We start from the raw sequence: 14563 nt of genomic DNA, 5'->3' as shown, positions 1-14563 counted from the left end.
TGAGTGGAAGTCAATCCTTTACCAACTTGAATGAAATGTTTACAAAATTTGCAGGTGCACACGTTTTTCCACATTGGACCCAGCAAGCGCTTACCATCAGATTAAACTGGATGAGCAGTCAAAAAACCTTATAGCATTTATCACTCCAGAAGGATTATTGTATTTAGGTATTGCATGATGTCTTTTGGTCTAGCAAGTGCTGAATCAGTATTCCAGAGACTAATGAAGGAAACGCTGGAAGGCATAACAGGGGAGACTGCTTTTCAAGATAATATTTTAGATTTCGTACCAAATACAAAGGAGCAAGATGCTAATGTAAATAATATTTTGTCAGCTTTATCAGCCAAATATCTTACATTGAGACTCAATAACTGTAAGTTCAGGAAACATGAGGTGGAATACTTTGGGCATCTCATCATTGGAACAGGAATTAAACTAAAACGTGGACATGTGGAGAGTATTCTGAAAGCCCTTGTTCTCACGTGCAAAGAACAAGTTGCCTTCCTTGGGTTAACTTAATTTTATGCAAAATGCATACCAAACTATACTGCCGAAGTGGATTTGTTCAGGTGTCTACTCAAAAAGAATGCAAAATTTGAATGGACTGACAACATGATGTCAGCATTTACCAAATTGAAACAGATGATTGCTGATGCACCTTGTCTCAAACCATTTGTAGTGGGGAAGGAATGTGTGGTGGCAGTAGATGTGAGTGGAAGTGATTTGGGAGGTGTACTTATGCAAAGAGAATACATTAATGAATGGATTGTATTCTATGCCTCAAGAGCACTATCGGAAGCAGAGAAACATTACTCTGTTATAGAACTAGAGTTGTTTGCGTGTGTTTGGGAAGCTGACATTTCAGACCTTTTTGTGGGGAAACTAGATTTGTAATTAAAATGGACCACAAACCATTAGTACATATGATGTCTCCAAGGGGAAGTTGCACAATGACAGCCAGTTTGGCCAGGTTACTGTCTAGGTTACAGGAATTTCAGTACACAATAGAATATGTGGCAGGAAAACATAACATACATGCTGATAGTATTTCCAGGCTACCTGTATGTAGAGAGAGCTTGGTTAACGGTGATAAAGATGAATGTGAGTTGGCATTCACTTTACATTAAATTAATTTGATTGGATTGGAGAATCCTGTGATTAAAGAAGACATAAGGGGTGCGGGAATGTGAGCGGATGTGGAACTAAATTGAGTGATGAAAGTCATTAATAATGGGTGGCCTTAAAAAGGGATGATTCCTAGAGTTAATAGGGTTTTTCAAAGTAAGAGAAGAGTTGGCAATTGAAAATTAAATCCTTGATAGGAGTGACAAGTTTATTCCACCATTTAGGCTCAGCAAAGTTGTTATTGACAATGCCCATGAGGGACATTTAGGCATCTCTTGCACCAGAAGGTGGTTTAGGGAGAACTTTTGGTGGACAGGTGCCAAGAAGACGGCAGAGCATGAGGTGAGGACATGTTTTGCGTCTTTAGTGCTAAATCTGCCAAAGTATTTATTCCTGAGTCCTATCCCGCAGAGTTTCCAGATGGCCTCTGGAGGAAACTTGGTATAGATATAATTGATTCTTTTGCTGTATTTGCTGTAAGAGGCATTTGGTATAGACACTGTGGATTTCTTTTCAAAGTGGCTAAAAATTAGAATGGTGCGGGAAGTCACTCCCGAAGGTGTGGTAGAGTTTTTGGATGAGGTGTTTTGCAGGAAGGCTATCCCTCAGGCAACTGTCACAGACAATGGGCCCCAGTTTACAAGTAACTATACCCAGAACTATTTGGAAAGATGTGGTATTGTGCATCAGGAGATATCTGTGTTCCATCCTGAGTCAAACGTTAAGTAGAAAGGTTTAACACAGCAATAAAGGAAGCTGTTCAGCTATCTGTAAAGGGTGGTTTGGATTGCAGGAAGCTTTTGCAATCCATGTTGCTTGCTTACAGGATGGCCCCCAATTCCGTGACTGTCATACGTCCTTTGGAGCTGTTAAGGGGACATAAGCCAGGTACCAGTTTAGTTCCCTGGAAGTTGAGAGGAAAGAGAAATGGATGAGAGGTAGCAAACATGGATTTTAAGGAGATTAGAAAGACAGTGGAGGCATACAAACAAAAGATGGAAAACACTTTAATGGACAGGAGCGGTGCACACAGTAAGCAAAGCTTAAAGATTGGGGACTTTGTTCACTTAAAGAAAGGGAGGAATGTGAGCAAGGGTCTATCATGCTGCTCAGATCCCACTCAGGTAACTGAAGTGTCGAGGAATGCTGTGGGTGTGGAAGGAGGGAGTGTGTGGAAGGAGGGAGTGTGTGGAAGCTTAATCAGGTTTTGTTGTATAAGGGGGTAACTCCTAGCTGTGCTATCAAGGATAACATGAGTTATGTATTTTTGGATGTGGGTGATGAATGTGGAGGCACAAGCAATGTTACTTCGGGAATTGGCTCTTCTAATCCTGTTGTCAAACCTACTGACAGGAATATAACATTGAAGAAAGTGAGGAGTTGTTGGATGCCTATTAAGTACCAGGATTATGTTTTGGTGTGAGAATTGTTTATTACCTGTGCGACCCACTTGGAAAATTCTTATATATAATATTTTGTTTATTGTGGGGGAGATTGGTTACATGTGTCTTTTGTGCACAGGTGCAGTGAAATCTTTTATGTTATCGCGCTCATGCCCACTTCTATTATATAAGTGTTTAGTATTAAAATGTGATTCCCATTCATTGTGCGAGCGGGCCATCGGTTGTGGCATGCTTGCGCATTGACAGAAAAATGCTTTTTTTAATATTGTTAAGTGAAGTCTATTTGTGGGGATATTTACATTTGAGATAGGGAGCATGCAGGAGAATGTTGAGGAAATGATATAAGTGGGAGGCAGGACGTACAACGGCATTCTGGCTTTGGATGAACTTGTACAAGGCTCCATGTATCGCTAGAATTCATAAACAGTTCCTACTTTACTTCACCGTTTGATGTGATCCACAACCCAATTCACAGAAGCATGTCATTTATTCTTCATCTTCTGATGATGAAGGGCTTATTCTAGCAAAGCGACATGCAAAAAAGTGAAAAAAAGGTTGATGCTTTTCCCTCCTCTAATGTGCTGACAAAAGTTTAGGACATGATTGAAAAGGCTATTTCAGAGCATTGGAAAAAGTTGCAGACGATTTTGGAATGAAGACAGTGAAATCATCTTTTTGCCGGGAAATTAAATCTTATCTGGTGCCTAACCAAAAGTACCAACTGAAAAATGTTTCCCCTAAGAAGGATTCTGGTAATAAAGGGCCACGAAAGAAGAGGGTCCTTCTTCTGGCAAAAAGATGTAGCAGATGCATGGGTGTTGAGCATAGTCAGCAAAGGTTAAGCAATAGACTTATTGCAGAAGCCTTTGAATAAAGGTGTAAAGGTGAATCATCTTCCTGTTTCAGGTCCCAAATGCTTGGCTCTTCTGGAAAGGGTTGAACTGTTGTTCAGGAAGCATGCAATTATGAGAGCTCCTTGGCAGAAGAGGGGGACAGGTTTACTCGGTCTTTTTCTTGGTCCAGAAGGCCTCGGGAGCATACAGGCCAGACCTGGATTTGAAGTGGGTCAGCTCCTGGATAAGAACTCTATACTTTCTGATGTGACCTTGCAAACAATTCTTCCACTGGTTTGGCAGTATTGGTTGTCGTCAATCAGTCTAGTGGATGCTTATCTGCATGTGCTCGTCAGAAAATCAGACCAAAGGTTTTTTCTCTTCATTCTGGGGGAGTGATCACTTTCAGTTTCAAGTTCTTCCATTCGCCCTCAAATCTTCTTCCAGGGTGTTCATCAAGGTGGTGGCACTGTTAGTTGCCCTGCTCCATGCAGAAGGTATTATTGTCCCTCCTCACTTCAACAATTTGTTGATTCAGGTGGCTTTGGAAGGAGTGCTCTTGTCTCAGACCAGCAAAGTGTTGACAGCGCTGTGGAGTCATGGTTTTCTCATTAACAGTGAAAAATCCAGTTGACGTCCAGTTCAAGATTTAACTTTAAGAGGCGCTTGCTTTCTCACTCATCACAGAATGGTATTGTTGCCACTGCAGCAAGTTGCAAAAATTCAAAGTCATATTTTGGAATTGTTAAACTCCATGAGTGGGGTTGCATTTGAGAGTGCAGGGGGATCTTGCCTCTAGGACCTTCCTGGTGCCATGGGCACAATTCCTTCTTCACAAACAGTTTGCCTGGATTTTAAAAAAACTGCGAGCTGAGTTCTCAGGATTTGAGGCTCAGAATTTGGCAACTTAACAGGTGAAAGATGATTTGGGTGGGTGGATGTCTACCAACAATGTTCTAAAATGGGTTCAGATGAATCCTATAGACTCCATGATAATAACAACAGGTTGGGGTGCATGGAGGGGGACTCTATGCAGGTACAGGGCTTCTGGTATGACAAGGAGGCTCAGAGATTCTCCAACTGGTGGAAGTGTGAGGCAGTGAGGAGAGCTCTTCTTTCGTAGCAGTCTCTTCTGACAGGGTGAGCAGTTATGATTTGGACAGACGTTATCACCAAGGCCTATGTGAAAAAGCGAGGGAGTGAGGTGCAAGACACTGAATTAGACTGCGTGTAACCTATTTTCTTGGACTCAAATCTTTCTGATTTCTTTGGGGGCGATTTATATGCAGGGAACTTCCAACATAACAGCAGATATGCCTAGCAGGGAAATTCCTTCTTCTCTGGTGTTTTCTCTAGCTCCAGCAGTCTTCACTTTACAGACTCATCGTTGGGTTATGCCAGTGATGGACTTTTTTGCTTCAGACCTCAATGCCAAAGTTCACAGACTTTGCAAGAGAAGGGAGAAATAGGCTTGTGCATTAGATACTCTCTCATTTCCAAGCCCAAGGGGTCTTCTTTATGCTTTCCCTCCCTTCCCCTGATACAAGCCTGCTTGGTAAGAGTGAGGAAGAAGCACGCAAGTGTAATACTGATTGCCCCATGGTGGCGTTGGGTGAATCTGTATCCTTGTTTGTTGCTGATGAGGGTTGCTTTGGATTGGCCACTGCCTCTAGTTCCTACCCCTCTTGAGTTTCCAACTCTGAGGATGAAATTGTTGATGGCTTTAAGATTGAGAAGAGGTGTAAGAAATAGGGATAATAATTGGGGAGGGAGACCCTTCTCAAGCAGCAACCACAACTCTTCTCAGGGGAAAGCCATAAGGAAGCTCTAAATTAACCTGTGTTCAACCCTTGGATAGCTCGGCACAGAACAGTCAGGCTTAACTCAGAGGCAATGTGTAATGTATTTGTGCATTTATGCAACACTTGAAGCAGTAACACAGTCAAAACACACCAAAAAGGATCACCCAAAAGAGTTAGAAAATATTAGTCATTTTTAATAAACAAAAAAAAAAAAAAAGTACAAAAATCCAACTAGTGGAACCAGAGATATTCAATTTGAAAGATTTTAGTGAAAATAGCACTGAAAGGCATAAAGCACCAACTGTGGCTATCTGGTTGTGCTGGACTGGGACAAAGTCACAAGTCCAGGCTGACCACAAGGGAGTGAGGGCCGGCTACAGGGGCCCAGTTAGGCCTGCTGAACTTCAATTCTGGCTGGCGGGATGTTACAAGGGTCCACGTCGAAGATGGATCACTCAGCCAAAGCAGTTTGTCAGTTCCAAGATGTTGCAGGGCTGCGGTGCAAGGCCCTGCATTGCTGTTGAGGATCCCATCAACCAGGGCTTGTGATGCGAAATCTGAAGTCCAAGATGCGCAACACAGTCGGGGTGATATGTCTGTTCCAAGGAGCTGCAAGACTGCAATGTGGAGTCCGTCGACAAGGCTGCCATCAATGAAGGATGCAAGGGCCTGTGCCAAGGACGTGTTGTGTAGCAGCAGTTCCGATGCAGCGACAGACTGTGATGCGGGTCTTTATTGTGGTTTGGATCCACACAGTATGGTGATATGTTGTTTCTGCTTGGGGTTACGCTGCGCAACATAGGAGAAATGCGTCTCTTCTGCTAGATCCACAGAAGCTGGCAGAGCACCTTATACCCACTTTCGAGGGTCCAGGCCTTGGGGTGGCACCACTTGGTAGGGTAGTTTAACAGATGGCAAATTCCAGGTGCTGGGCCAAGGTTTTTGGAGCCTTCTGTCCATTGGGCTCAAGTCAGTACACCAGCCAACTAGCCCTAGGAGTAACTGGGGTTCTCTGTTCAAGTGATGCAGGTCCAGTCCTTCTCACCCACAAGGGAAGCATGCAACAAGTCAGCACAGCAAGGCAGTAGACAAGCCATGCAGCCGTCTGGCGGACTGGTGATCCCTCGGCAGCCCTTCTTCCTTGCAGAGTATTCACTGGTCTAATAGTGTACTGAAGTGGTGATCAATGAGGTCCAGTATTTATATCCACTTGTGCCTTTGAAGTGGGGGAGAAGCTTCCAGAGGAGAAGCTTCTAGAGGTTTCCTTTGGAAGTCCCCAGGCATTCTGCCTCCCCTGTCCTGGCTCCGAAGTAACTAGAGGGGGTATGTAGGCCTTTGTGTGAAGGCAGGACACAGCCTATTCAAGTGTAAGTGGGGCTGTGCCCAGCTCTTCCCTTCCACCTTGCCAGCGATGGCTCATTCAGGCACACCCAAGCTCCATACTGTGTGTGGCTGTGTAGGAGGAATACACAAAGCTCAACTGTCAGCTACACCCAGTCATCGGACCCATGTACAGGCTGCAGGAACGAAATAGCTAAAGCAGGAAATTGCAATCTACTTGGAACTGGCATTTTCAAAATTGTAATTAAAAATCCAACCACCGTAAGGATTTTTCTTTATAATTCCAAAGGCATCAAACGTGAACTAGTTACCTGCTCCCATTTGGAGATTACAGCTTATTAAATGGAATAAGTGAACTCCAATGTTGGTCTATGGGATAGGCTCTGCAGTTGTGAAAAACAAATTGAAGAGTTTTCCCACTACTAGGTTATATAAGGCTTAAAATTACATGTCCTACCTTTTACATACATTCCACCCTGCCCTCAGGGATGTCTAGAGCCTACCTTAAGGGGGGGGAGGGGGTGACATGTGTATTAAAAGGGAAGGTTTAGGCCTGGCAAAGGATTTATTTTGCCATGTCGAAATGACAGCTTTAAAAATGGACACACAGGCTGCAATGGCAGGCCTGGGGTATGCTGATAGAGCTACTTAAGTGGGTGGCACAATCAGTGCTGCAGGCTTATTAGTAGCATTTACTTTGCAGGCCCTGGGCACTTGTATTGTCACATTACTAGGAACTTATAAGTAAATTAAATATGCCAATTGGGGATAAGCCAATGCTACCAAGTTTTAAGGAGTGAGCTAATACACTTTAGCTCTGGTTAGCAGTGGTAAAGAGTGCAGAGTCCTGAGGCCAGTAAAAATGGAGGAGGGAGGCAACACGTTCCAGGGAAGACCACCCTAAGGCTCACAGGTCTAACAGGAGGGGATAGAGCGAGCAGGGCCACTCTGTGGCATTCGTAGTTACACTGCAGGCTTCTAGAAAGTTATCTACTCAAAAGTTTTACAATAGTCATTGGAGGTCTTTTTCTCAGTGGTTTGAGAATAAAGCCCTAGATCCTCAGTCTGTTAGTTTGATCATGGTATGGCATTTTTGTAGAATGGATCAAGATTGAGATTGTCAGTGTTTACTCTTTGAATATAGTTGGCCACAATCCAGACTTTCAGAAGGCCTTAGAAGAATTTCGTGTATGTTGAGGGGTTGATTTCAAGGTTTTTGAATGGTTTGTTCAATTCATGTGCTCAGAGCTCACAATCTTTTCCTACTTGGAATTTGTCCTTAGTTACAGAGGCACAGACTAAGCCCCCATTTGAGCTTTTGGAACATGCTGAGTTGTAGTTTTTGGCCTTCAAGACTTTTTTGTTTGGTGGCTATCACATGCTAGAGGTTGGGTGATTTTTCAGGGTAGAGTGGTCTTAGTTCTGGTTCCTTTCAAAGGTCAACTTTTCCTTTCGTCAGCTGCAGGAGGTAACTTTGCCAGTATTTTATCCTTCCTCTTCTTCAGAGGAGGTGGCAAGGCTTCCTTTGTTGGATGTAAGAAAGGCTCTTCTTAGGTATCTGGCGTGAGGACTGACATTTCTGAAGGAATTGTGGGCCAGGAAAAAGAGGAAAAAACTGAGACTGCAACACTGAGTATATTGATTAAAACTTTGATTATTCAAGCCTATGAGGTGGAAGGGCAGGTTCCTCTAATGCAAATTCAGGGAAGGTAGACCCGAGGTACATCTTCTACAGTTGCTGAGTTGAATGGGGCTATACTTTTTATGATATGTAGGGTTTCTACATGGTGCAATTACCCTATTTCTGCTAGGCTTTACAGATTATCAGAGGTACAGTGCCTTACTGATGTGTTTGAATACATAGTTCTCTCGACTATAAAAGAATAGAGTAGAGTATGTTTTGTTTCAATACATCTGTCTTCTTTTTCCAGACATGGCGAGTTGTTCATCATTGTGGGCTTGGTACATCTCATATGTCCTAAATTAAAGTGAGGGAGGGATGCTGAGGTAATGTCAAAATTTCCTACTGGTACTAGTATTACCCTGAGTCCAGCTCTCTCTCTTTAATTCATATTTCCCTACCGCCCTCCCAGGATGCGCAAGTGATGCATATGTTCGTTGAGCTTGAATGCTGACAGGAGGAATGGGGAGGGTTTTTCATTGCTTCTCTTGGCGTGTGATTGGGTAGAAGTGAGGCAGGGGAGCCTCATATGTACTGAATTAAAGTGAGGAAAGAAGACTCAGGGTAATGCCATTACTGGTAAGTAATTAAAAAATTCATCACTCCGGGACTATGACCACATGCTTTAAAATAAATGCGTGGCTGCTATCACAGCCACACGTATACCCACCCCCAGCCATCGTAACAGAGCACTTATTGAAAGTGAAGCATAAATCTCAGGCTGGAAAAGGAGCACTCATTGTCAAAACAATTTGCATGGGTCTGTATGAAACACTGTAGAATCCTGCCTGTGAGCTGTAGATACTACAACTTTGTTTGGTCTTCGGCTTTCAAGCTAGAGTCCAAAATCTACACAGAGAAAAACCTGCCATTCCGACAACTCCCTTTCTGTTAACAAAGCATCGATGCAGCAGATACTTAGTTTGCAAGCCATCTCCAGTGTCTCAATGCATTAGTGCTTCAAATATCGTGTTATGCTCAAAGCATGCATTAGTCAAGATAGATCCCCATTAATATTACCATTGAAGCCTCTGGCAATAGCTGGGAATATTAGCAGAAAAATTGAACTTGACAGCGGTGTTTAGACATCTTCATTGTAATGTAGCAATCTGATTTTAACTTTAGAACAGCATCATTTTTACAGTGTGTGGTTATTTGACATCCAAGTCTAGGGGACAGGACCTGCTTTCAAAAACAAATGTTGGCCCATAGGTAATGACTTTGGCTGAGCATGCAGTGGTCTTTTGCTCATCCGAAGCCGACAGCCACCTTTCACAATGAACAAGCTGTCTTTCAGGGACAACAACCTGCAACTGACCTTAGATCGCAAATCACTGATGCATATTAATGGAAACCGCAATGAGGAGGGGACACCTTTTATGTACCCTGCTCTTTGTGAATCGTAATGAGATGCAAAAGGAAATTTGAGAGTGGGAAAGTCCTTCTGACTCACAAAATACCTTTAGTACAGTGGTTCCCAAGCTATGGTCTGGGGGACCCAGGGGGTCTGCATAGCCTCCTCAAGGGGTCAGGAATTGCTTAGAAAATTAGTAATATTAATAGATTAATAAAGTATATATAAATAAAGTGTCTAAATGTACAACTGAACATTTTACACGTACTGTAAATGTCCAGGAATTTGAAATTGGAGACTAAAAATTAAATTAGTAACATCAGATTGATTTGTGGGAGCAGTGCAGGTGCATCAAATAGAATATACTATGATTGTATGGACAATGTGTGGCTTCAACTGAACTTAGAAAAGCTCCAACCTTCCTACTAAAATTTAATTTTTTTTTTTTCCATTTATATTTGTTTGCAAATTAAAATGAAATGTGCCATTTGTGTATGTGTTTGATGAATGTTTGTTTCTGTATTTTTTGTGAATTGTTTTGCGTTTCAAATCATCAACAATGTTTAGACTGGGGTCCCTGACTCAGTGGGGGTCCCCGGATTCCAATAATGCTTCAGTAGGGTCCCCAGGTACTAGTAGGGATAACGTGGGGCTCCACGGAAGTCAAAAGGTTGGGAACCACTGTTTTAGTACATTGTGATACACTCATTTGTGGTGGTAAAGTCTTTGATTTTCTGAATTGCTGGCTTTGTGAACGCAAAAGACTTTCGTAAGCGGAACACAGATATTGCGCGTGCAGAACCAGCGCATATTACGCCGCATACAGTACCTCACGACAATGCCAGTCATCTCCATTCTTTATGTCCTCTCTCTGCAGACGAACTTTCTGGACAGTACCATGTCTTTCTTCCAGTTCTATAGTAGTTTTATAGATCTGACCGCTATGGAGGCAGACCCTGGGCAAGATGATGCGGCTGGGAGACTCATTCTCACAGCAAATAGTTAACGTTACTTCTACTTCAGTGCCACTGCTTGAGACATCACTGGTCTCGACAAAGACGTCCCAAGTCCCTGTTAAAAAAAAAAAAAAAAAACTCCATCAAAAATGACACATGAAATCTCTATCGTGTTTGACAAGACATTCATAGTGGTCACAGTAGCCATAAAGTTAGTAGCATTGTGACTTCTAAGGTCGCCTATTTTTTTTTCTAGAAGGAGAAAGTGCGGTGCCACATCTGCCTTTTTCATGGTAGAGAACTCCTAGTGACATGCATGATAGAATTGTAATAACTGGCCTTCTTTCACCGACAAGCATCAAAGTGACACGTGCCATTTTCTGACAATGAATTATTTGTGTTTCTACACAATATGTAGAGATCCAATGAACCACAAGGAGCTGCAAGGTGTGGGGTTACCATTCCATTTCATTTATCTGTGGTGATAGTTAAAACATTTTTAAACAAATTATTTGCTTGTTGTAGCTAGACTGTTTTTGGCGTTTGAGTAAAGAGTAAGAAACAGTACAAGCAACAATGCTATTCTATCTCTTTGCACGACCGTTATGAGTTAGGTCACAGACAACACAGAACACACAAAAGTCTGACTATCAAGTTATTTATTTACGCTGATACAAGAAAGTGGGGGTCAGAGTTTCTTTCACACTGAAATTACTGAAGCATGTACACAACTCCACTGATTACAATGTGAAGGACACTATTCTAATAGCTTCTGCACTTTAATATGCTTGCATTTTCTCGACAGTCTATTATGATTACTGTGAGGGGCATTTCCTTTAACTGATCTCCGCAGCACAGGGCTTGGATAATCCCGGGATGATTAGCCGCGCTATTTAAGGAAGAGGTGATTGATTGTTTGACTGATAGAGTAACACTAGTTAATTCTGAAAGTGGAATTTCTGGCTTTGCGATTGTCCGAGGTGCCAATGACATGCTTTAGGAGGGGGAAAATGTGATAGGTAGGTTCATTTATTCAATCTCAGCTACTTGTAATTATTCTAGGCTGCAATCCAGGCCTTCTTTTTCCCCAAAAGCCAAGAACAAGCCATTTGCATTCATCCATTGCCCTGCTCCCATAGGAACAGCCTAGATGGAACTGCTAGGCCAGGATCCCTCTGAACTGGAACACAAGCTATTTGGGCCTCATCAGTAGGATGCAGCTTGAGTTCTTTGCTACAGTGAGCACGGGACCCATGCCTGGGCATACCAGACGCACTTAGGGCATCATACTGAGGAAGCACAAATGTGATTGGTGGAATGCTTGAATCAATCTCAACCACTGACACTTACTATGGGCTGCAATTCACTTCTTTCTTTCTGAGGTGGCAAAGCAAAGAAAGAGTGGGATGTGCTTCAGAGAAATTATCAGTGACTGAGATTAATTCAAGCATTCCACCCATTGCCTCTAATTAGTCAGAACAGGACAGAAGGAACAGGCAACTCAGAATATGATGGTTGTTAAATCAACCTAAATTTCTCCACGGATCTTTGTTCCTGAGATACATGGGAAGATTGTTGTACACTCTAGTGGCAAAGACAGAAAAATGCCATGCTCTCCTTGCACCACTAGGAACATCCTGGGAAACAGGAGAATGTGCTGAGTTCAGGTAAGTGGGGCCAAGCTAGGTATGAATTTAAGTGCTAGAACCAGTTGCTTTACAAAATGCCACTCACTGTAAGTTACATCTGTGAAACGAAACATGATGACATGTGTTGGCACGTCAGAGCCTTAATAAGTAAACTTACAAGGAGAAGTGTTTAGGGCGATGAACCTTTGGACCACATTCAGGGACTTCCCAGTACAAGATGTCTTTTTGGCATCACAAAACAATAGATCAATAACCCAATCAATAATCACAGTAATTAATCAATAAGTCAATCAATAACATTTAATAAGAATCAATAAGTTGAACACACCATGACCTTTCAGTCATGAATAACCACACCAATATAGTTAAGTGTTAGGATATTTATTTCCCTATTGGTTACAATCTAATATCATCTCTGTTAATCTCGATTGCGATAACCTTCATTAGCAACTTTTCTAATTAGCAATTAGAACGCAGTTAATTAATGCATAGAGAATATTCATTCAGTGATTAGGCACATCATTAATATGAAGCAACTTAGCAAAGTCTCATTAATACAAGATTAAACAAAGCAAGAACTTAGTCATTTGTCTATTTGCGTAGGATATTTGTGAACAAGTTAACTAACCTCAAATTAGCATTAGCATGTTGGGCTTCATGCAAAACATTTTGCAAACACAAATTTAGAAAACATCTACCTATGGCCTCTATCAAAATAGCAGTTGGTACCTAGAAAGAAAAGGCAAACAGGCAATTACAATTTTGCATCAGACAGTTACCAATCCAACAGATCAGCAAACAGCATCAGTCTTCGTCCTCAGGACATCAGTCGAGTCACCATCAGCAGAGAAAGGATGGGGCAAAGTCTTGATGTAGCATAACTAAGGAATAGGACCTTCCCTCATATAGAGGTGAAGCAAGTATCGGGACGAATGGGTAGAGGATGGTTTAAAGTATCAGGACAAAGCAACAGAGTGAAAGTCTCTGTGAGTGAGTGAAGTGAAGTCTCTGTGTCTGTGTGGAGTCTCTCTCGAGCTCCTTGGTTCCCTCCGTTAAATCAAAACTGTCTAATTAGCCCTTAACTCCTCACTGGATACCGATTGGTGCATCGTTATCTCTGTCCAATAATTCTTCACGCATCTTGCCAGAATTTTCCACAAACCACAGTTCTCATGTTGCGGCTTGGTCCATGTTATTGACGTCTTCAACGGCTGGAATGTTAGGTAGGAAAAGTTACACTTTGTGCTCCAGTCAGTGTCTCCATTGTTTTCTCCTACTACAGCTAACCTTGCACCTGTTACGAATTACACTGTTGCATTCAGCAAGAACATTTCCTTGTGCAAGTCGGTTCTCATGAGAAAGAATTTACTACGGCTACACACACATAACTTCTGGAAAAGTACAGCTTCATGTCCTTCAGAAAAACGGCACATTACACGTTAGAAAAATGCAGTTTAATATGAGACCAGGCAGCTAAGCCCAGACTCTCGCTAAGCTAAGGCCTTCAAATTTAATAAGCAAACTCTTAATACATAACTGTTATTATGATACGCTAATACAAATTTAAAACATTATTGCATAATAATTCAGAATTAACAGCTTTCATTAGTCTTCGTATACATTGGTAGCCACTCCCCGTGGGCAAATTTCCAACATGTGCATTATTTTCTGTTAACACATTTTCTATGCAGCTTCATCACACAATATATTGCAAGCTTTTCATGTTAATATTGCTTTAAAAGACACACTCCAACAATCCCTCCTCTGATGACTCTTGACATCACACAAAACCTTCCCCACAAATTTTACATCCTAAAATTCTGTCAACTCAATTTCCTCCCTTATTGGCTTCTCCTTTGATTTTGCCCTATACAATTTTACAACTACAACCATAATGAATATCACACACACAACACCTAAACCAACACCCAAATATTTACAACGCCTACTCCCTCTATTATCCTATCTAGTGTTAGCCATGATCTGTAAAGAATCAGAAAGTGAAGGATGGTTAATTCGAACAACAACAGCAAAGTCAAAACAAGCGAAAGTCTTCCTTCAGCAATTATTTACAGCTTTCAGTTTCACTCCTAGGAACCTTGTCAATTCAGGTTAGCAGCTTGTCAAAATCGAGTTTTCAAAAGTCAATTCAGGTTTTTTTTTTTTAAAGTCTCATCCGGTAAAATTTCAGTCTCTTTTCTCAATTTTCAACTTTAATTTGATCTTTATACCAATTCAGTCTCTTCAGCTAAATTTGGGTGCCAAAGTATTGACCTGGAATTTCTCGATCAAAGCAAAACGCCAAAAACTCTTGTTGCCATTCAGCTGTCGTTGCATACGCCCATTCAGAACCTGCGTACCTTCTGTTTGCTACTCTTTTTCTTTTCAACTTGCGATCACCTTGCAACTCTCCTTCACT

At 41.9% G+C, this 14563-nt stretch overlaps 1 protein-coding gene across 1 annotated transcript in view; it reads right to left on the bottom strand.

Annotated features, from left to right (window-relative positions):
- LOC138276962 (lipoxygenase homology domain-containing protein 1-like) overlaps window positions 1-14563 on the bottom strand; it is a 248745-nt gene that overhangs the window by 86329 nt on the left and 147853 nt on the right. The window contains exon 3 of the mRNA XM_069219212.1: window positions 10369-10610. Coding sequence (XP_069075313.1) covers window positions 10369-10610 — 242 coding nt within the window. The remainder of the gene's footprint in view (window positions 1-10368; window positions 10611-14563) is intronic.

The sequence above is a fragment of the Pleurodeles waltl genome, chromosome 2_2, assembly GCF_031143425.1.
Source record: "Pleurodeles waltl isolate 20211129_DDA chromosome 2_2, aPleWal1.hap1.20221129, whole genome shotgun sequence".
Taxonomy (NCBI): domain Eukaryota; kingdom Metazoa; phylum Chordata; class Amphibia; order Caudata; family Salamandridae; genus Pleurodeles; species Pleurodeles waltl.
The sequence above is the reverse complement of the archived record's forward strand: the minus strand, read 5'-3'. Positions and strand labels throughout refer to the sequence as shown.